The following is a 23,660-nucleotide window of genomic DNA, read 5'->3' as shown; positions in this document are numbered from 1 at the left end:
ACTGGAAGGGAAATTCATTTTTACAATAAATTGCACAGCAAGGAGCGGATAGGGCGGGGATCGAATTGAATATCGCCAGCGGTTTTAGAATAAAATAGTATATTGTAATCCACAGAAAAAAACAAGACATTTCCATGATGCCTTAAGATCTGTCTGTCTCACTGTTCTGTCAGTTTAACAATTAGCTGCGGTTACATTCTCTTCCGTTCCAGACCACACGGAAACGCTCGCTCACCGCCGCATCGCGCGTCCGCGGCAGCGATTAGGTTTCTACACGCCGGACTTATCCAGCCGGTTTACGAAGGATCGGATTATGCGTTTCGGTACCATTTATAGATAAAAAGAAGCTACGGCTCGCTGCCGCGCGATCTCGCGACTCGACGGTAACGCTGTCACGTCGTTTATCCTTCCGCGGCGCGAGCGGAAGGACACTGGCCCTGTTTTTTCCCCTTCCTTCATCTTTTTTTCTCTCTCTCTCTCTCTCTCTCTCTCTCTCTCTCTCTCTCTCCCTCTCACACACCGCCCGGTATATTCGGACAGTCGATCTCGACAATTATCGTATAGTCGGTGTAATCAGAGACAAGCAAAATATTACTCCATACTTGCGAGCGTCATGTCGATTCTCCGTATCTCACGGTCTATTTATTTATGCGTTTAAATGCGTAATCTATATTTAGTTCGCTTCTAATCTCTAGATCTATGTATATTCACGGCCCCGGGTGGACGCCGATTATTGCGCTTTCTTGAGAGGAAAGTGATTATGCGAGAGAATATTTGACTGCTTATAATCGAAACACTGTGAAGTAATATTTTACACAGCTCTTTGTGTAACGCTTACGCCACCGAGACTTGCTCGTCGGTTTTATTTTTATTTTTTTATTTTTTTCGTTCGCTTAAGTACACGAGAAATTATGCTTAGCAAATGTAATTACTCGTAGACTGTTTAAACACTCGGACTTAGTTTTACTCTAGTAGCGGTTTTTTTTTTTTTCTATTATATCCCTAATTTAACATGCCCCGAATGGAAGTGTGTCTCCATTACAAAGTTCCGGATGAATCATTCGTCAACGTGAATAAATCTCAAAAAGGAAACGCGACGCACTTTACGAACGCGAAAAAACGTAACGAAGAGAAAAAATTCACGCGTGTCGGAGAGCCGCTTTGATGAGGCTCAAACATCATCGACCACGCGGAAATTCGAATTCGTAATGGATCGTTCGTTGCGAGAGTTCTTCAACCAGCGAGACCGTCGCATCATCCATCTGTCATGGAAACGCAATGAAGCGCGATGAGTCGAGCGAAAACAGAAGAAACGTGTCCGAGAAGAGGAATGTCCTCGGCATTTCTGACTGCATTTTTCTTGCGAGTTGGAAATCCGCGTGGAGGCAAATCCCGAACGATCGTCCGCAGGCGTTTTAAAAACATCCGGGATACGAAATTCGGAGGCATCCTCGCAACATCTTTCGGATGCTCGCGCTGTTCGAGAAGCTTCGTCGCGACGCGAGCTCGAACGTGCGCCATTCCTGCGCACGAAAAGCAACGGGCAAGTTCTTGCGGTTGAACGATATTCGGATTCTGTTTCGCGTTGGACGTCCGATGCGCGCCGGCATCGAGGAAAGCGACAAGCGGAATGAGTTGCGCATGACAAAAAAATTGGTCGATCCTACAAAGCGTTGAGGAAACTTAACGGCGTAGCTAGCACGTGTCGACGCGCGGACTGTGAATCATTCACGTTTCAACGGGCAGATTTTATGGCACACAAGGATAAATAAAGATACAAGGATGGATTGCATCAAGGGCGACGGCTCTTACGTCGGGAGACGAAAATGGTTTGCACGATACTTCGGATTGCTTCGGATAAAATTCAAGTACAACGATAACAATGGAAATTTATACGAACAATACCAGTTCGTACAAGTGTCGCTAAATTAATATGTTAAAATACATCCTAGAATAAAGTAATCCTGCAAGTCGGCCGACTATTACAGCTGTCTCTCCGCGATGAAAAGCAAGGCAAGACTCAAAAGTCACATTCTGGGGAAAAAGAAGAGAGAAGTCTATGACGCTATTCTCTATTCGTGATAATATGTTGAACTGGAAGTAAGAAGGGCACAGCTTGAGAAAGACGGACAAAGACGGAGATTTTCTTCGATCCTCCGTGTAGCTTCTTTCATTCCAACAAGGTATTCCACTTCAGCGTATCAAATTTTAAAACAAAATTCGAACAACTTTAACTTCTTCACAATTTTGTGGAAAATTTATAACTGCGAAAATGATTAAACAGTAAAAATTGAACTTTTGGTACTCAAGGTTTCACGAATATATTTTTCAACTTAATCGTAGATCATAAAATGAATTAATCGCAAATTTTTTAAAGCGTCGCAAGTTCCTCTAATAAAAAACACTAATTTCAGTCGTCGAAAAGACGAAATCATTAAAACTCGCTGCGATGAGGAACGAAATACCTGCGTATTTCGTAATTCCGAGCAATCGTTCACGAACGAAGGCAAGAAAAACGTGACTGGCAAACAGGTGATGGATCTCGCATGGCGATCTTATCTCTCGAGTTTCGTCATCGTCATTTTCGGTCCCTCGGAGTCGCCATTCGTTTCACTCACGCACGCAAGATCTGCCCGGTACGTACGATCGATGATCCGCACACATGGCCGCGTTTTCTCCCGGTGGACATACATCCTCCCCCCCCCCCCCCCCCTCTCCCCTCGGTAAAAGTCTACGAAAAGTATAATGCTTCACGATAAGTCCGCCGATTACCGCCGGTTCGCCGTCGAGACGTTTCCAGCGAGTGTTGCATTCTGATTTCCCACGCTCGCAAACATCACCGATAATATGTTGATCGGAGGGCGCGTTCCTCCTCGTTTAAAATACAAAAATACTGTTCTGATGCACCATATCTTCACCTACTATCCCTACCATTATGCACATTATAATCCCTGTAGTCTTTAACGCTCCTTTATCGTGGACAAGGAAAGAATACTGAGTACAACGTCGTACGTATGTATACATATGTGTGCACGTGTGCAAAAAAAAAAAAAAAAAAAAAAGAGAACCAAGGATAACCACCGCAAAAGTACCGTAATCTCGATTTCGTGAAAGCTTGGAGGCTCATTTTTTTTTTTTTTTTTTTTTTTTTCTCTCATCTGCTCAAGATTTCTCATTCCTGAATCCTAACGCGCGCAAATCCGTTGGCTCTTCCGTCCCGGAGAGACGCCAGGACGCGGTACGTGTCGAGAGGATGGCGGCCCGAACAATGCAACGATACGATACAATTGTTGTGGAAAAGAAGGAGCGGTAACGGAAATGTCCTTTAACGCAAACGATCGTCGATGTACAATGTGTGTCGTTCCGCAGAAGAATCTTGCGTGAATTTTGGTGTGCGCTCGCCAACAGGCGACGACGGACTGTCATTGCGATATCGGTATTCCATGTTCCTCGATTAACGTTAATACTACGGTCGTTTAATTAGTTGGCGGCGCGCGGAATCGCGTTCCTGCAGCGCTGCCGCTCGTTATCAGCTACGGTTATTAAATCGTATAATTATATATATACTTTGTTTTATATATATAATATATATATAATATAGTATATATTCAGCATCACAGTAAGATAGCGCCCTTCATTATTAAGTTATCGTCGATCAGCTCGGACTATTTATATTTTCATTCCTGTCAACAACATCATACTCTCTACAACAAATCCCCCCCTTCAAAACGTCGTCAAAGTGCCACGACCGCGCGGCTGAACAGGCGCGGCGAGTTTATTATTTTTTTTCTTTTTTTTTTTTTGTTTTACGTACTGTGGACAGGTGACGGATATATTTGTCATCTGCGAAAATCCGAGACAAACGGGAGAGTATTATTATATTAATTAAAAATCGCGTGTGTGTGAATTGCAGGAGGCAGGTACGCCCGATTGAAAGCGACTAATAAACGAAGAAGCATGACTACTAGCTCGACGCGTGCGTTAATTAAGTCAGCAACGCGAGTGTCGGTGACTGAAAGAATCGCTCGTTCTATTATTTTTATTTCATTTCTCTTTTCATAATGCCCGAACTACACCGGATGATGATACACCTGCTTTGTGGCTCATCCGACTACTTTCGCCCGTCTACACTGTAGGTACAATTTTAGTGTTGTTATATTGGTATCATTGACTTTAAGACCGGTAATAATTTCAGTACCTAATCTGTAAAACAAACTTTCATCCGATTTAAGGTATCCCGAAATGTTATTCTGTCCGACAGAAGATGCTGCTTATTTTTATTTGTAATATATGTATATTTTGTACACGTTTGACACACTATTTATATAACATAATCTCTTCACATTTATGTGAAACAATCTTCCACTTGAATTTAGGCACAAATTAGAAATTTTTTGGGTTGGTACGATTGAAAACTAACTTCAGTATGATTTTCGGCCGTCTACATTACTCGCTCGGATGAGCCACAAGCAGGATCATCCTTCGGTGTAGTTCGGGCATCACAGATTAAAAAGGTCGGACAATGATATCAAACAAATGCGAAATCTCGAAGTGCACGCGAGTAAAAAGCGGACAGTCCTCAATTCTCGGACAAATTGAACGCGCTCCTACGCTAAAAAAAAAGGAAGAGAGATTATGCACGACTCGACGAAGTGACACGCGATTTGTGATTGCGTGCGGTCCTGTTCGCGGTAAAACGCGCGCGAATATCATCTCGCGCTCGCGGATGGTTCAAGATTTCGTAGGATGAAAAGATGACGTAACGCTCATTCCGCCCCTATTGGCAAACAGTAAAGTAGAGATGTCTTACAAATAGATATACTTACAATTACTTCGAAAATAAATAGTTATAAAAATAAGCGAGAATTTTATGCTTAAAATACCTTAAGGTAAGAACTTAAATTAGTTTGCACCACATGCGGAGTGGAATGTGTTTTCCCTTACTAGATTCGTACAAGCGTAAATTCTAACAGAAGAATTCTCTCAACTACCAAGTGTAAAAAACATTAACGGCGATAACTTGATCAATTCGTAATTATCAATACAGTGCAATAGCTCAAATAGAAAAAAAAAAACGTGAATCAATAAATAAGAGTGCAACAAGAGATTAATAAAGACGTAATGTCGAGGGTCGTGCGGCGGGCTCCCGTGCGCGCCGACGAATTGTACAATTCGTAGAATAAATAACTGCGCTCCAAAAGAGACATTGGTCTATCCCCCCCCCTCCCCCCTCCCCCGGAGACAGATTAGGTACAAGATTCGATTCTCTTTACCGCCCCCTTTATACCGCAAGTCACAGCTCTACGCACTGTGGAAGAATCAAGAGATATTTACACGCGCAAAACAGAAAAAGGGGGGACAAAAAAAGAAAATAAAGATACTCGAGTCGCGAGACAACGGAAGCGCGCGACTCCCGCTCGTCAACTTGGAAAGAAAAAGGGGAAAACTTTTTTGTACTTTTCTACTAATTTTCTCTCTCTCTCTCTCTCTCTCTCTCTCTCTCTCTCTCTCTCTCTCTCTCTCTCTCCACACCTACTTTATACTCTAGATCTAACGGCGATGTATCCCCCGACGGTAACGTAAGAACGTTGTCTCGCAAGGACCCGCGGCGCGTCGTTGCAAAACGGGAGGAGCACCGTGGAGGGCTTTTTTTTTCATTCGAAAATCAAACGGCACGCAAATTCATTCACGACCGCGCCCCGGGGAAAACGCCGGAGAGCGAGGAGGTCGGTGTATACCTTAAAATGACTGCTGCTTTTGCGCGCGAACCGCGCCGGAACGTGCCGGCGCCGATCCCGGCGGGGAGAGCGAATCCCTCCGAAGCGGTGGCACTTTTCAATACTTCACTATACCGAAACGTCGGTCGAGGATCTTATACTATTCCCGGCGCGTCCTCTTCGGACGCTGACTGACCCCCACGTCGTCGCCGCCGCGCGTCTTCTTGCCGATCTGCACCTGGCTCTGCGCCGTCAGCTGCAGCGAGATCGCATGGGTGTTGAGCTTCTCCGCCAGCAGCAGATCCTTCAGGCCCTTCATCTTCTGACTGTACAGTATTATCCTCGGTCTCTCGCTCTCGGACTCGGTCTCCACGCTCTCGGGCTCGACGCTCTCGACCTTGGAGGTGGAGGGCGCCGGCGGTAGGGAGTCGTCCGGCGGCGCGACGAACGGCTCGCCGCCGCCCTGCAGCAGGTAATCTCTGTTAAGTATCTTCTCGCTGCAGGCCGCCGTGAGGGCTTGAATGCTGGGATGCGTCGACGCGGAATTCGAGGGCACCTTCGACTCCAGACTCTTGATCAGATCCCGCGCCGCGTTGCCCCTCTCCTTGGTCTTGCAGTAATTGTTGTTGTTGTTGTTCAGCGTTTCCTCGGGACTCGTCTCTCTCTTCTGCGCCGTCTCCTCCTTCTGCTTCGCGTCCGTGTAGCACTCGATGACGACCTGCGCGCGTATGCTGGCGTCGAACTTGGAGATCGTGCCCACCAGCGGCCGGGCCCAGCCGATGTGCAGCACAGGGGTGTTGGCGCCCTCCTCCCACTGGCAGATACCGTCGTAGAATCTCAACAGGTACGCGAAGCTCCGTGGCTGTCGCAATAGGCGCTCGTCGACGCGCACCGCGTGCGGTATCAGCTCGTTGGCGATCTCCAGCAATTCCTTGTATATCTCCCCGTCGTCCCGCGAGTAATCGTATCTGTCGCACATAAAATTCCGTTACTCGCCGCATATCGATGAGAGCAGCGGTACTCGACACGCTCTCCGACGTGTCTGAAGTGCGCGTCAATCGCGACAAACATGTCGACGGTGTGTAAAAAGAAAAAAGAGAGACTGCACGTCGGATACTCACTTCCGCAATACATCGGCGGCATCGGCCCACGATGCAAATGCGTTCACATGCGAGCCATGGCGATACAGATATCCTCCTTGATAAGTGTAAGGGTAGACATGCGCATTGCCGTAGTATTTCCTCGCCGATCTTACAGCCTCCTACAGACACATGAGAATAAATGTGAATGTCAAGACCCAGCACTGTCGATTTTCACAGATGACAAACCTGGAAGAGATCTATTGGCGGCGGTCTTCCCGGCGTAGGAGCGGCCTCCTCCAATTCAGCCAAATTGCCGAGAGCCATGGGATACCGTGCGAGGTGGCCCAAGTCGTACAACAGCCACAGCAGTTCCTGCTGCAGCAAAGCCACTTCGGCGGCGTCGGTGGTCGCATTCAGACTAGGATTTATAGCCGACACTATGGTAGCCACTTCTAAAGCGCGAGTGCACACCATAGCCTGGCCGTTTACGTACAACCATGATCGAGATGCCACACCAGGCTCCACAGGTTGTCCACGTTTGTCTTCGTTCCCTTTACCTGGTGGTAAATTTGTCTTTTAAAATAAAATCGGAAGGGAAACATTTAGTATGTAAGAATTCTGAGATCTTTGCAAAGTTAAAAAAGGCAAAAGTTCTTCTTCTCAAAATTCAAGATTCTGTACAAGACAAGAGGATGTCTCTCTCTCTCTCTCTTTCCACTAAGAATGAAGAACAACATACCGTGCCATGTGACCTCCGTTGTCTCCGTTCCGTCCTCTCCGTATACAACCCACGCGTGATCCTCCGACATGGCAAGATGTACATCCTTGAATCCCAGCACCTGGCAGCCGGCCACCACGGCAAAGGCGACTCCGTAGCAGTCCAGCTTATTGGCGGTCAGGTAACTGTAGAGGCTCTGCAGATGCGCCCGGTCCTTGTAATAACTCCTGGTGAGCGAGTTCCATATCACGTCCGACACCTTCTTGACGAGCTCCCTGGTGGCGTACTTGGTGTCGTACACAGTGAGATCGACGGCGCCCTTGATCACCGCGTGAAACTTGGTGTACAGCGCCTCGGCGATGTGATACTCGACCGCCGGCAGCTTCGGCTCGTCGTAGACGTTCTCCTGCGACGTGAAGATGCGATTGCACGTGAGGGAGTTCTCCACGGCGCCGACGAGGATCGAAAGCAGCGCGAGATCCGGCTCGGCGCTGTTCTCCAGCTGATTCTTGAAGATCTGCACGATCGCGGAGATGCTGCGGATGGGAAACAGGGCTCTGTCTCTGTCACGAAAGCCCGCCATGTCGTGTGACGAGCCGCCGAACTTTCTGCGAAGTTGGACAGCACGCACGCACGCACTCGATGCAACGACGGTGGCGGCTGGCCGATTTACAACGATCGAGTGAGGCCCGTCATACCTTTGGCTCGCGACGCACGACTTCTGACAGAAATCACGCAAGGAAATACGCAACGGGCGGCCACGTCGGGCCCGCCGACTCGTCGGCCACAACGCGCGCGCACGCTACTCCACTACGGTAGTAGTAAACGCTGCCCGTGCTGCTGCGCGGATCCTCTCGGCATCTCCGCACGACAAAAGCCGCTCTCTCCTCTCTCGCCCGCTCTCGCTGGCCGTGTCGCCCCGTACCGTGGCCGTCCAGCGGCGCCGCTCTCCTCCGCTCGGAAAACACGGAACAGGAGTGTTTCCATTCGACCGCCGCCACGCCGCACCACGGTCGCCGGATAGAAGCCGGTAGAATTTTCGGTGAGTGCGATCTCTCGACGTGATTCGGGAATAATTCATACATAACGGGAAATTGATTGCTGCGTTTACCTTTGCATTCTTTATCTCGGAAGTATTACACCGAGTATTATTATATTTCCGCAGGCGTAATGAATAAGAGCGAATTGATTTTGCTTCTGCACTCTAAATGGAGATCGAAGCCGATCTTGCAATTGTGGATTTAATCCTCGCAGTAACTTTGGGGAAAGATAACCTGCGTTAATTAAGATGCCTCCGTTGCGGCGAGAAGGTAAAATTGAATAAAGGTAAAGATCGTTTTTGCTTATCAAGTGAAAGTTGAGATCCGCGGAATTTTTATAAATGCAGCTCTTGGCACTGCGGACACGAAAAGATGCTCCACATCGATTGTCGAGTTCCTTTTGAAACCAATAAACATTTTTTTCACATTCTGAAGAATACGAAAAATGTGCCCCGCATCGATTGTTGAATTTTCTTCGAAAGCTTTGACAAGGAAACTCGGATGTAGTTGTGCATAAACTTGGGCTGTGTTCCGAAATTCACTGCCAGTACTGAAAATCTATAATTTACGTTACGTATATTGTAGATTTTCAGTACTGGCAGTGAATTTCGGAACGCAGCCTTGCATATGTATTGTAAAGTGCATATATCTATTGTTTTGTAGGTTATATATAAGTGCAAGAATGTTGGCACAAGTTGCGATTTGAAAATTTTAAGATGGCGCCGGTTCTGGCAGCTCTGACAGTCACTCCGTGATCTTTTGTCAGCTGTAGTTGGTTGTGCACCTTTTTCATCTTATTAAATTATTTTCATCATTGCTCGCTGAAAGCGAGAGGAGATCGATAGAAAGGTCGTTCCAATTGCATTATCGCATTTCAATCCGTATTCATCTCGTATACATCTCTAAACGTCACTTCTAAACATCAAAATGAAAGTAACGATTAAAAGTAAGTATTTTGAAGAAGATCGGGACTTTATTGCTGACCAATCTTGTGCACTCTAGCTTCGTATAACTATGCAATATGTTTTCAATCATTTTTAATGCAAAATTTTTGATCTCACGTATATCGTGTGTGGTTATGTTTATTTGTTTTCAAGCATGAACTATGTCTTATATAGAGCGGAGTTACAAGATTTGTTCTTTTTTCAGGCTGGACAGGTGTCGCTACTTGGAGGTGGATAGCGAATGATGATAATTGCGGCATATGCAGAATGCCGTTCGATGCTAGCTGTCCGGATTGCAAGATTCCTGGAGATGACTGTCCACTAGGTATATTTTCTCTTAAGAATGCACAGCGTTATATCGGCAACTAAACGACGTAAACTTTGAAATAGTTCAGCAATAGGTTTGCAATTCAAAACTATAAATGTTTTATCACAAACTTTGTTTAAACATTTAAAGATTCTGATTTTGATATGATACATCCAACGTTTTATAATACAGAAACTTATTTGTGTCTTTATATCAGTACGCTGGGCATCCTTTGTCCTCTCGAAAACGGGAATTTTTGAAGCTGAGATTTTTTTTTAAATAACTCTGATTTAATTCTATATTGTACAGCGTCGCAGCGTAGAATGTTTCGCGAAATATGGGAACGTGAGAGTCGTAGGTAAAATATTTCTCCAATATCCTCGACTTGTAAAATGCCGCGCCGCGGCAGGGGCACGCGCTCGCGACGGCGCGCGATATCGATCGACGCGTGCCGGTCGGCCGGCGGATAAACGCGGCTGGCAGACGGGGCGTCCCTCACCCTCGCCCTTCGTATCGATGCGCGTACGCGTTACGGGCGAATGCACGTCCGTATGTCCGTCCGTCCCTTCGTCCGCCGCCAGGTGCGCGTGCCACGCGCTAACGTACGCCGCCGGTCGCCCGACGAAATTAATTTGACGCGCAACTAACATTCGTCGTTGCTTCCAGTGTGGGGGCAGTGCTCGCATTGTTTCCACATACACTGCATCATGAAGTGGCTGCACTCGCAGCAGACCAGCCACATCTGCCCGATGTGTCGCCAGGAGTGGAAATTCAAGGAGTAACCGCCGACGCTTTCCGCACGGGCCCGCAGGTGTCAGCACGCAGCGAGTAATCAGGTAATAACGCGTGTCCGTCCTTCGACCCGGCTTGCTCGAGGTTTCTCCCTCGATGGAACTTGTATGTAAAATTGATGGGTCATTTCGGGGGAGGGAGGGAGGGGGAGACGTCACCCTGTAATCTATAAAAAGATTACAAGTCGCTTAACCAGACTCGTGTAAACCGGATCCTCGGCGCGAGGCGTTCTTAAATCTGTCGGAGAAAAGGCGATTAAGCAGCAGCGGCGGCAGATGGCAGAACACATTATACGTGTGTTTTTTTTTTAAATCAACTTGACATACATGTGCTCAGCCTGATAACGAGACTGTAAATCTCGAATGACTCACGCCATATCTAAGAGAACGAATAGTACGCTAAATTTAGAACGTTATCGGAAGGATATTCATCCGCTGCTGCTTGATCTCGCCTGCCGCACGACAACCCGAAGTGCACTCTCGCATGCAGTTGTGTTCTTTTCACGAGCCTTCCGTGAAATCTTTCGTACCAAGCTCTGGAAATCTCGTTCCAGGCAGAATATGCGATTGATCGTTTTCTCATGAAAATGAGATATGAAAGAAGTGTCTCGGAAAATCTCTGCAGCAATTGCGGTATTATTTATACTTGGAAACGATTCTCATTGTCGATGCGACTCAAGAAACTTTTTAAACTTCCGCATACTTTGTGCGCGCAAAAATGCGCTCGCGGTTCAAGAGGTTAATACGCGGCGTGTTGTCGTACGCTTATCTGCGATTGCAGATCGACTTCTCTCCTCGCATCTTCGCGCTTCTTAGGTGACGCATCGGCCCGTTGAATTATTAATAAGTCGTTGTATTCAACGCGCTGTCGGCATCTCGCGTGTACACGTCCCGCGCGTTCGGGAACGTAACGTAATAGCTGCGCGCGGCGTAATCATTCTCGCGGCAGCGGTCCCACCGTCGGGGACGCTGCTCCCTTTTCTTCTCGCTTTAATTGCGGGAACGTCGTAATTCGCCGGCATGATCGCGCGAGGAAACTCCGGCATGTTTAATGTAAAGGCGAAGCGCGAATAAAATAGCGAGGAAAGCCGAACAAGCGTCGCGCGAGCACGCCATTTTTAACGTGGTGATTTTATTTCGCACGTTTTGTGAGTCAATTCTCGATGTTTACGCTGGCAAAAAGACTGAATTATTTATCACTTGGAAAAAGAAGAATTATGAGCCGCGCTGCGCACGGCTGAATAAAGTAGCGATCAAAGTACAAGAATAGCACGCAAGTCACGTTCAAATTGAAACATGCTGCGTTGACAATTGAAGAGAATCATTGTCGAATGTTAACTTGATACGGAAAATAAAAAAAATAAATTGCAAAATTAAATTATCAAAAATAATAAGTTGGTTTGCAGCATCTTTGCAAATGTAAGATAAATATATTTTCAATTTTCAACTTTACACATCCGATTTCGTTAATGTATTAAAATATTTCGAAAGAAGGAGAAATGTTAATTTTTGTATTATTACAGATGCGTATAAAGACGTCTTTTAAACTGCCAAACGTCGCAGCGTCGGGCAAATAGAGCTCACTTCTGGCATTGGCATTCGAAGCTCGCGTCTCGATCGCACATTCGCGAAACCCAATGACCCAGATAATCGAATTTGTTTTGACGGTCGCGCCGTGCACAGTAGCAGCCAGACAAGAACGTATCCGAGCGACATGAGAAATATACTCGTGATAAGTCTAGGAACCGGCCGGATCGCGCGCTCACCGAGCGGGGCGCCGATTTGCATTTTATCGGCGGGAGATCGGTCGCAAAAGTGGAACGAGTCGTTTTTTGCTCGAGCCAGGGCGAAACAGAGTGTGAATAAATTCCGAGCCCGCGTTTTCCCGGCCGGCCGGCGTGCCACTTCGCCTTTAATTGCATCGTGAATGAGCAGGTGATATAAACGCGCGACGACCGCGGGCCGATAACGCATTTCAACTCAATGTCGTCCCGCGAATTCGATATGATCTTATTTCAGTTCAGCGACAAAAGATATCTATGGAACGTCCAGAATGTATAGTTATTATAAAAACTGCGATTGTATCTTGAACATAACAATTGATTTGAAAAGAATTTGAAGCGTTGTATAGTTTTTGAATAAATTAATCGTTTTTCACGGATGCAATTATGTCATGGAAGATATCTATATAAATTTATGAACGTACGTTAGATAAAGTTTATGAATAAAACAACGAAAATTATACAGTTTACAATATTAGCAAGTAAAATTAACTAAACTTTTTTTGCAAAAATTCTTTGATTTGACCTGACAAAATTTTGACATTCTGGTGATTAATTTTCACTCTGATATCAGATGCAAAATTGCTTGTTCTTCAAAAAAAAAACAACTTAATAAATTTTATCTCTAACATTCAACCGTGTAATTTCGCTGTCCCAAACTGAAAGTCGACCAACAACACGTTCATAAATAAGTATCGAGTGTTTTGAATAAAACAATCGCCTCCGATTTCGCATGGAAATTACAGAACGCTTCAGATTCTCGAACAAGAATGCACACGATTGTTGCGAACGTTTATCGTAGCGTCTCATGCAATCTTAATTACAGAATTAAACTTATTAAGAGGAGCCGGGAATGGACTCAAACGAGGCACGAGGCTTAAAGAAAGGAATCGCACCGTTAAGACGAATTACGCGAATCAAGGATAATCACGCTCCTCCGGAATTCTCTTTCCGCAATCTTCGAGCGCAGCGCGCGCTCGCGCGCGAGAGAGAGAGAGAGAGAGAGAGAGGAAGAGAAGTTAGAATGTCGCGGCGAGCTACAGCACTGGCGAGCGGACCTCCGTGCCATTGGGGCAGCACGTCGTGAGGCAGAGGGGACCCTAATGGGTCCCTTCCCCTCCCTCCGTCTCGCTCCGTTCGCCTATTCCTTCGGCGGTCCTTCTCTTCCGCCCGCCCGCTGCCCCTCGCTCGCCTCGCCCGCTACGGGTTACTCTCTCACGCGATACCGCGGCGATACCAGCCGCGATATACACCTACACCCAACGCTGGAAGCAAGCGAGTCGGAACCCGAGACGCTTGGCCCCGACACCGGGGACTCGTTTCATAACATGACCTCTAAGTTCTTTCGATTCACGTTAATCAAGGATTTTCTTTTCTTTTTTTTTTCCCCCCCTACACGGTTCTGTGCGTTTTCACTGAAACTTTTTGTGCAGTTTTGTACGGCGCGGGGCGCTGAAGAAACGCTTTACTGTTTGTTTTTTTTTACCGTGCGTTTGCTTTTTGACAAAATTGGGACGAGATTGGCGCGACCGATAAGATGCTCTCTGCTCGACGAGTTTGAAGAAAAGCATTTATCAGATCGCCGCTGATCTCGTTCGCGTCGATGCGAGTAATGTGCTTTCGAAATGAACGCGTTCGCGGGCAATTAACTGCTACACCTGTGTTGGTTGTGATGTAAAGAAAAGCCACGGTATGTGACGGATACCGTGAAGCGTGTAGCGCGGTGCCTCGTAATTTCTATCGAGCCGCGGCGAAATCGGCTTACATAAACTTAGGCAATCTCGGGCGAGTGCATTTAATTAGGACTGCGTAATACTTGTCGGGGATATCGAACGGCGGTCCGATCGCGGTGTCCCGTAAACCGCCGCTGCTACAACGCGACTACAACCGAGTATGAAGTATTGCGTAAAGCCGCGCGGGGAAGCCACGTAATAATAATCTCGCGGGCCTTACAATCGCGAGTTTAAATTGAAACTCTTATTTTTAGCATTTCAAGCGAATCGGAGATTGGTTTTCGGAGCGGCGAGAATATTGCGGAAAAGCAATATCCCCGAGGGAAGGAAACCGTAGCGTCTCGGCGAGAACGCTAGAAAGTGTGACTTTCCGCGATGCCTGGAAGCAGCAGCCGCTTTTTCTCCTCCGAGATCTTCCGATTTTACGTAACGCACTGCGTTTTTTTTTTCCTCGTTCTTACCGGACCAAGAAGTCGCACATCAGCATGATTAGTATGCTAACATCAGATCGCTGGAGGAGACCGCGTTGTGCCTCCACCACGGCCGTAAGATCCTCCTTACCTCTCTGTGTCTCCGCTCTCCTTCTCTCTCTCTCTCTCTCTCTCTCTCACGCTGCCTCGCTCGCTCATTCACTCGCTCACTCGCCCACTCGCTCACTCACACAACCTCGCTCGCTCACGCGTACATGCAAAACACGCGTTCGTTGATGACTACCTGACCAGAACTCGAGCTCGGCCAGTCACGTGGCCACCGATCGCGAAGGATGTTTGTGAGATCGCAAAGTCAGTCCGCGGCGGTCGGTCCGTCGAGAAAGAGAGGCTAGAGGCGCGCGATCGGGCGCGAGAGAAGGAGGGAGACGGAGAACGGGACGGAGGGGAGGAGATACTGGATCGGGGATACCGCTCGGGGGATCGTCGCTTGCTCTAGCTCTACCTGTCCGAAGGCATCCGGCGCGCGTCGGCTCGCTTCTCCGCGTCGGAATCACGTCTCTCGGCACGGAGGCGCCGAGAGTGTGCTATCGCGATTGGTTTTGCAGTGCCATGAGGAAAAAAGTGTCCGGCCGACGGAAAGGGGAATTCCTGGTGTGTCTGAAGTAATCGTCGCGCGTTTCGCGACGGAACGCCTTTAGCAGCGTCGTCGTCGCGAGAAAACGTTCGGTAAAAAAGGAACGCGAGAGCTGCGAGAGGTTCGCTTGTGCATTAGAAAGCGCGGTTCGCGCGGCATTTCGGTGCACTGAAACGTGGAAGACGCGGTGTGATGTCGAGCGAGACCCCGCCGGTGATTGTGTAGACGCGGATGATGCGAGATGGTCGGCCAAGTGGCTTCGATCGGCGTTGCTTCGGCCGCGTCTTCGCTCGGAATTCGTACGTGAATTTTCAGGTGTTCGGCGAACTCTTTTTCTCTCCGTCAGTTCAGTGGAGAAGTTTAACCGTTGAACTTTGGAGCGAGATTCGGAAGGAGGCGAGCATTGTCGCCGGGAGCTTGAGAGAATTGCGATCGTTATCGAATTCGATCGCGAGCGTTCTGTACGCGCGCCGCTCTGCGAATCGCGGTATGCGATAGAAAGTTCATTCGCGAAACGAGCGATAAGAGCCAGTTTGTCGCGCTCGTTCGCGCGAGGAGGTCAGAATCGCCGGAAAGTCTGCTTGTACGCTCTTCGTAAAAGGAAAGCACGAGCGATCGAGATAGAAAGGCGAGTATCGAGGCCGTAACATCATCTCGCGGATCAGCCTGAATGAAACTTGAAGAGAAAGGAACGAAGCAGGCACGAGAAGAATTTCTTGTAGAAAATCCGAGAAAACGTGCCTGGGCACGAAATCGTTAACCGAGGAATTGCCTGCCGACCCGCCGTGGAATTGTTGCGCATCCGCTGCGCGTCCGAAAGCCGTCTCATTGTGATCGCTCGGAGAATTTCGAAAATCAAGGACACATCGGCGCCGAGCTTGAAGCCATTTAAGCGAACGAAAACGACACGCGAGCGTGTGCTTCTCGCGGAATTGTATGCAAAGTCGCATCGCGGCGATATCGCGCGTCGATCGGCGCGAGCGATCGCGACCCGCTTACGGATAAAGAGGACGCGCCGGACTCGAGCGGAGAAACGAAAGAGAAGAGGCGAAAGAGAAGGAAACGATGAATCGAGGGTAGATTGCGGCGATTTCGCTGGCACAATGGTGTAAGAGCGCGCGGCGACGCATTGCACAACAAACTGCTGTCATCCCTAATCGACATTTAATGCACGCTCGTTCGCGCGTTTCGAGCGAACGAAAATAATGGTCGAAAACACACGTCTCTAGGAGCTGCGAGGAATTTGAAGAGAAATCCTCTCTCGCGGTTCCAAATCAAACGTTGTCAGGAATTCGAAACACCGTCGTAAACGTCGAATTGATTTCCGCTTTCCGAAGAATCCGAAGGATCGTTTCGGAATTTTCGAGCGAGTGGCGGAATACCGCTAGCGGGGAAAAAGTTTACCGAGCGCACACGGCGTTCGCCGACATTTTTTCACGACATCTCACGCTCCAACGGTACACAACGGTCGTCAAACGCACACGTGCGATAAGCGACGTGTGATAAGCGTCATCTCGTATCTTCAAGAAGGTTTATCGCAGCGCGCAGTTTTCATCGGTCATGCGAGGTGAAGGTGCCTCGCATTTACCGCTGACATTTCGTATCGCGGAGTAGCAGCCGCGTGTTTTCGCGAAATCGCATCGAGGAACGCGCGATTGGTTGGCCGAAAAATTTCCGACGCGGTTGAAAATCGTTCCATTTCGTTCGAGCGACGTTTCTTATTTCGAAATCGCATCGAGTGACGCAAGACCGAACGAAACGCGGTTGGTAAAACGCGTTGTAATCCATATCTCTCACCGAAGGAGTTCCGCTTCGGATTCAGTGCTGACTTTGCGCTTCGAAGCGGCGTACAGTTTCAGACACGCAAACGTGTAATAAGTGATGAGCGGTTAGGCGATCCGAAAAGCAAGCGGAATGCAGTTGGCAACCAGTCAGAGACCTCACCCGCCTCCGGTGCCGCCGCGGCCGAGTCGGCAGGTGGTTGCCGAGGCCCTTAAGAGGTCGCCAAGGCCGCCCTGTCCCACCCGGCAGGCGCCGCCGCCGCCGAACACGAAGCCCTGGAGATCCGATCAGCAACAGGTGGGCCCAGCGGGCGGACGCACAATCATATACGAGTCCATCAAGGAATGCGCGAAGGACATCAGGGACGAGAGCGTGTCCAGCGATGGGAATCAGCGGGACTGCAAGCAGGCGCGGAGCGCGGTCGAAAGAAACGCCGAGGACAATCGGCTGGAGAACGGCGGCAGGATCGCCCCTCGCGATCACCAGGAGGCCCCGGAGAGGCCGCATCCCGCGGCAAACGTCCCGGTCAACATCGTGCGGAAGCGCGACAGCCTGACCGAGGATCAGCGGCCGCAGCGCAGACTGGAGCTCCGCAGGAACTCCCGCGGGCAGGATCCGGCCGGTCTGGCGGACAATCGGGGAAAGGATCGGGAGAATAATACCGCGACGGCGAAGCCGCCGGTGGCCGCCAGGACCGTCAACGTGTCCTTCGACGACGAGGAACGTCGCGCCTCGTCCGCCAGTCCGGATTCGGCGAGTCGCGCGGAGAAATGCAACGGCCGCGCGGAAGGGCAGGCGAACGGACCGACGCCCGCGTGCAGATCGAGCCCCGGCGAACAGCCGGAAGCGTCCCCGGCGAGCGAGAAGAGCGGCGAGGCTGCGTCCGCCGTCGAGAAGTCGACGGGCGTCGCCGCGAGCGTTGACCGCGCCGCCGCCGCCGCCGCCGCCGCCACGGTGCTCGTCGTCGACGAAGCAGAGCGTAAAATCGCGCCCGGCGACCGCGAAGACGGCAACGACAGCGACAACAACATCCACCGGCAGGACTGGCTGGAGGCGGGCATCCATTACTCCTCCACGCAGATCACTCTGCACGGAGACGACGGCGACAGCGACGCCGTCGACGGGGACCGCCTCAACGGCTACGATCATCACGAGGAAGAGAGGATCACTGACCTCGATTATATCAGGTAGACTGGAAGCGCGAATCTGTCGCGGACGCTTGCCTTCTTCGCATTAGCGGCAGACTTGGGAATCCTTTCGTCGAACGTAATAACAGATGGGAGAGATTTTACTCCAATTGTTACACGCAAAAAATTAGCTTCAGCTTGTTTAAGATCTCGCGTGACATTTTGATCTTAGCTAGTGTGAGTAATGGCACTGCTGGAATGAATCCGGCCGAACGATGATCTATGACGCAATGTCACGAAGCTGTTAACGTATTAATTATCGACGGGCCGCAGGGTCTCGTTTTCTTACCGTGCGCGCTGATCTGAATTCAACGATCCGAACTGATACGAAACGCGCCGCTTTCTCGCGTCGCGCAACAAATGCCGTGTCGACTGGCCATAAATGTTAACCGCTCGTTAGTTTAACGTTAAAAAAAAAAACCTGCCCGTGCTTCCTTTTTTTACCTCGCCCTCGAGTATTTCTCCCGGTCCTTTCTCAGTCACGAAATTCTGCAAAATTCACGAAACCCGCATTTACCTTTCAAATACTAGGAATTATATATCCGGCAAGATTGTACAGATTGAAAAATCTCATTCCACTTTATTTTCCTCTAAATATTGGCGAAACGCGCACAAATATAGAGATTGCGAGAGATGAGTGTCCCTTTTTTTTTTCTCTCACACAAATCACCGAGGAACTTAACTAGTTTCTAATTATGAAGACCGAGCCGATATCAGCCGCAGCCGCTGCGTGTCAAATCGATATTGATGCACTTGTCGGTGCGTCGAATCGACCTCATCTCATCGTACGGAAAATAAAACGAGACAGGCAAAGCACAGACCGCAAAGCCCGAGCGGATATCGACGGGAGAAACGTTCGTGTGGACATACATCTGCGCGACGTGTGCGCACGCAATGATAATAACCGCAGGGCAAAGTGAGTCATTCGCCAAATCCTCCGCCTTCTTGACCGCGGGCGACCGACACTTAAGACAGATCGATTTTTATTCCATAAAATGGTCGCGTAACGGTATCCCCGTTTCCTGCGGCTTCCATCACACTTTGCCTTTGGCAATTTACATGGGAAAAATATCTGACTCGAGGGATTTTCTCTCTCTCTCTCTCTCTCATTGCGAAACTATTATATCCATCCCACTCGTGGATTTTACTCGAGCTTCTGTTTTCATTAGTGATTTTTTTATGTCACGCTCGACGGCGGATTCGTTTTAAATTGAAATATCACATGTTATTTGTAATTGATTTATCGATACAAGCATATTGCATATTTATGAACATGTGTGCACTTAATTATTAGACACATGTAATCAGGAAGCTCAGCTGTCCTTTTTATCAAACATTTTATTTTGCTCTATAGAAAAATCGTCGAAATGTCTCGCAGATCGAGCGACTAAAAGTTCTAACAAACTCGATCTTGTTTCAGCATACAGGAAAGGATCGCGATGTCTTCCTTGCAAGGATTACCCCCGCTGCCGAGGAGCCTGAGCGGCTTCAATCTGAGCAGCGGACGCGGCGAGAGCGGCGAGCCACCTCCGCCGCCCACGAGGTCGTCCAGTAAATCCCAAAGAAGCGGTAAAACGTCGTCGTCGAGACCGTCGCCACCTGCTAGACAGCTCACCACCCTGGACACTCAACTGGCGGTGCTCAGGAGAGAAATGGTACTTGCTCGCGCTGCCTTCAACGATCTCGTCACTTCGATCCGCGTCTCTGAAGCTTCATCTCCTCGCGAAAGCTCCGTCGAGCTGCTGCACGAGCTGGATTATCCGAATGTCGGCTTTCGTAGATTCCCAAGCGCGGTAGCGCGCTGCCCGCGAGAACATATTTGAGCATTAAACTTTACGACGCGCGGCGGCGTCGCTCGAGATGCAGTCGGTAAATTGTCGATGCTGTTCAAAGTGCTGCTGAAATTGTACATCCGTTAACGGCGGCCATTAACTCCAATAGAAGCCATTAGTCATCCGCCGCGGCGCGAAACGTATTTACGAGCATGCGGGAAAATTCCACGCGTGATTTAAGAACGACGGTCGAGATATTTCCGCCGTCATCGAATTATTGCGCGCGATCCTCGTTCCTTCGCGCCTTTGCAATTTACGCGCGCCATCGCGATTCTGCCGACTCGAACTCGTTTTGCAAATGTCTTTCTTTTAAGTGTCTTTATTGTATACATTTTTCCGTTTGGCACCTTTTTCCGCCGTTTCAATTCCCTTTTCGAGTATTTTTTCGCGTCGCCCGCCGCCCCGCCGCTCCTTTATCCTCGATGTTCCATCGCGTCGTCAGTCCGAGCACGTTCCGCGAACCGCCGTCATTTTCCACTCGTTGTCCACCTCTGTCGTCTCCCTCGGTTCCTCCGCGTCTGTTTGGGGCCCGACCCGGCCGACCCGTTACCTCGAGGCCGCGATCGCGTGTGTGTAAATTGCGGAGAGCGTGTGTTTCATTGCGTGGGATCGTAAGTGGCGAGGGAAACCAGAGTATCGTATCGCGATAGAAAGAGAGAGAGAGAGAGAGGACGCGCTTATATCACTTGCCGCGCGGAGGCTACGCTTTTTAATTGCTATTACGCCGCGGGTCTGCTGCGCAAATAGACTTCACGTGCCGGCTGCTACCTTGAACGTTGTATTCTACCATGTCGATCAACGATATCGCCGCATCGCTTTGAATAGAATTACCATGATTCGTACAAAATTCTTCCACACGTCTCGTTAACGTCTTGGCATACGGGATTCTATCGCTCCACGGTAAAAGTCTTGGGATTTTATCGATCGAACGAGAGCCCGCGCTTAGTTTCGTCCAAGGATCATCGGCTGCGCGTCGTCTCGAGCACGCTCGCTTGGCGGCGCGCGGCGTTCATTCCGCGGTTGAAATCAACTATAACGGAACCTCGTGTAGGATTTCTCCGAGGAGCTCTCGCGTTTCTCGCCGGATCTCTGGCGTGTTTGCGCCGACATCTCGGCTCGCGCGCCTAAGTTGGGCTAATAATTTAATAGTCAATCCAGACACGAAGAAGCGAACTGGCACAGCCGCTCCCACGCTGCATTCCCTCAGGCATGACTCCACACCGACGCGGACCTCCTTTTCCTCGGTCGCTCTCTTTCACCTTCGTTCTCTCTTCCGCCTCTCGCCCGCCCGCTTCGTGCCTCTCCTTCTCCCCTTCAGCCTCGTTTCTCCTTCATCGCGCTTTCCGCCGGCGTCTCTCTCTCTCTCTCTCGCGCGCGCGCGCGCGCGCGTTCCTCCCATTCTCGTTTTGCGTCTCGTCCATACGACTCCCTCTTCCTCCGTTCCCACGGCCAGGCGGCCGCCGTGTTGCTTGGAAATGCGTCATTTCAGTCCGTAAATCACGAGGTAACATTTACCCTTGGCGACCGTGCGGTAAAAGTGAATGCGCTTTGCGGGCGCACTGCGGGTTTCTATATCGAGCCTCGCGCCGAGTTTTGCAGCGATTCGCGCAAAATAGCGCGTGGCGAGTAAAAAGAAAAGTTACACAAAGGAGGGGAATTGATCGTGGAATCTTGAGCGACGAAAAAAACACGCGAGCGTCAAGCTCCGCATTTCTCCCGGACAGAATGACATTTGTATATGACATTATAAATTTATCTCAATCAGAGATCACTGTAAAACCGCAACGTCATGCGACTAGTTTCAGCATCGTGTGCGACGATGATGGTGTCGGAAGGCGGTTGAGAAAAAAACATAAAGAAGCTTCTTTTTTTGCGTCTGTAAATCAAAATCTCTTTTTCACTTCAATAATTATTTCTTTCCATTTGCAGTTTGGCCTGCGGCAACTCGACCTCTCATTGCTGTCGCAGCTGTGGTCGCTGAACGAGTCGATCCAGGAGTTCCGACAGCTGCTGCAGGAGCAGGAGGACCGGGCGCCGTCGCCGTCGCCGAGCAGCGAGGAAGGGGACGACACGTCGTACGGAACGCATCCGCCGCCGCCACCGAGGAGGCCGGCGCCGACGCTGCATCATCATCGGCCGCCACGGCCGCCCAGGCCGCCCAGGCCGTCGGCCAGCGACGAGTCGCCGTCGAGCGAGGAGTACGGGGCCGTTTGACGTATCGTTACTGAGAGGAAGAAGTACTCGAGGAGGTCCCGGTCGTCCCATCGCACCTAAGAGCGACGTTCCAAGAGGGCTCGACACTCCCCCGAGTACGCGAACAAGCACGCGAGAGACTTGAAAACCACGTTCACGACGATGCGATGTGATCTCGATAATCCTACTGGTGATAAAAAAAAAAAAAACACCCAAACTACTGATCCCTAGAAGTACCTGCAACGTTATACGAAACGCCACTCGAGATCCGTGCGAGATCTGTTTAATTCGCGACTGATAATCGAACCGAAACCGTTCGGGTGGAAGATTATTCGCGCTCGGGCCGCAGAGTGCTATCAGCCAACTACGGAGAAGCTTCTCTTGCAAACCGTCACTCCGAAGGACTATTACGAGATTGTAATCCACAGCGCTGTTGCAGCGTGAAGAAAAAGGGACTGTTGATCGCTCGATAACGGAAGACTGCAGTAGTTTTTAGCCGCCGAAGGCTTATTTAGCGTATGCAGGGTAATGATCGCTTCACAGCCCGGAGAAGAGTGTTGATTTACCAATAAACTACGACGTTCCGCGTGTGTCGTATTTTAGATAAGGAAGGACACAATTGCCGCGAGCGCGAGAGAGCTGATTCCCCAGCTCGGCCGCGCTCCTCTCCTCTCTACTTGTGATAGCGCTCGAAGGGGCCTTTGATTAATGATAATTGCGCCCGTTTATGCGGATTAAGATTTCTCCGGGACTACTTGCTCCCGTCGGAGAGCAATCATAACGGATCCGAGCCCGCTGCACCGCGTCCTTTTTAGCAGCCCTTTTTCGTAGCCTAAAAAAATAAAATAGCGCGACTCCTCGGCGCCTGGTGAATCCGAGAGAGTCGCGACGTTTCGCCTCCTCTTCCATGATTTTTGTATTCATTGCGTCCGTCACGAAGCTTGTTCTCGTTGTTGACTCCGGGTCAATTAGATAGGCACGCGCCGTACACGCGAAGAAAGGAAAGAGTGCGGTATACCGAAAAATATAATTGGCAAGCGCGCGACGCAGCCTTGCGAACGTATCTCCCGATCGATCTGTCTTCAACTTCCGTGCGACGAGCCTCCGCGTGTACGGCGACTTTGCGAAAATACTAAAATTGTCAATGTTCCGCGGCGCCCTCTCGCTAAGATTAGCACGAGCTGTGTGTAAAGATACATGATAAGACTATGGAAAATAAATGAGACTTAATTTAAATACACGCCGACACGTAGCAATCGTTACGCAATTACGAAACCTTTCCTTGTACAGCGCCATTGTTTTCCCGCACCGAGAGTCGGTGATCGACAGTGCTGCGCCTACTTGCGTATGCGCGAACTGCATCCCGCTCTGATGCGGTCATCAAGTAGGGTGTGTGCGGAAGCAAATAGTGCAATAGCGAAGAAAATTATAGGTGTCGCAATAATTCGTTTGAAGAAAAGAAAGAAAGAGCGTTCGGTCGACGGTGAG

The 23,660-nt window shown here is 49.4% G+C and overlaps 2 protein-coding genes across 5 annotated transcripts; one reads left to right on the top strand and one right to left on the bottom strand.

The window, feature by feature from the left end:
* Window positions 1-482: 482 nt before the first annotated feature.
* On the bottom strand, window positions 483-8,407 carry Mnn1 (menin 1). The gene is made up of 4 exons (XM_012376456.2): window positions 7,539-8,407; window positions 7,046-7,356; window positions 6,839-6,978; window positions 483-6,685 (listed from the first exon to the last, which is right to left on the bottom strand). Exons 1-4 carry the CDS (start codon window positions 8,098-8,100, stop codon window positions 5,878-5,880), a joined length of 1,821 nt encoding a protein of 606 aa, XP_012231879.1. The 5' UTR covers window positions 8,101-8,407; the 3' UTR covers window positions 483-5,877.
* A 9-nt stretch (window positions 8,408-8,416) lies between these two features.
* On the top strand, window positions 8,417-23,412 carry LOC105677686 (leucine repeat adapter protein 25). 4 transcript variants are annotated; one of them, XR_001101591.2, is made up of 6 exons: window positions 8,421-8,559; window positions 8,683-8,843; window positions 9,221-9,503; window positions 9,707-9,826; window positions 10,475-10,644; window positions 19,568-19,706. XR_001101591.2 is itself a non-coding variant. In XM_067353756.1 (3 exons), exons 2-3 carry the CDS (start codon window positions 19,587-19,589, stop codon window positions 22,191-22,193), a joined length of 501 nt encoding a protein of 166 aa, XP_067209857.1. In that variant the 5' UTR covers window positions 10,213-10,644; window positions 19,568-19,586; the 3' UTR covers window positions 22,194-23,412. The 4 variants fall into 4 exon arrangements, 2 of the variants coding, with proteins under 2 accessions (XP_067209857.1, XP_012231880.2); XR_010889883.1 differs by lacking the exon at window positions 9,221-9,503 and having other exon boundaries at window positions 8,417-8,559; window positions 8,683-8,827; XM_067353756.1 differs by lacking the exons at window positions 8,421-8,559; window positions 8,683-8,843; window positions 9,221-9,503; window positions 9,707-9,826 and adding an exon at window positions 21,909-23,412 and having other exon boundaries at window positions 10,213-10,644; window positions 19,568-19,802.
* The last annotated feature ends 248 nt before the right edge of the window (window positions 23,413-23,660 follow it).

This window comes from Linepithema humile, chromosome 4 (assembly GCF_040581485.1).
Source record: "Linepithema humile isolate Giens D197 chromosome 4, Lhum_UNIL_v1.0, whole genome shotgun sequence".
NCBI lineage: Eukaryota > Metazoa > Arthropoda > Insecta > Hymenoptera > Formicidae > Linepithema > Linepithema humile.
This window is presented reverse-complemented; position numbering and strand designations above follow the sequence as displayed.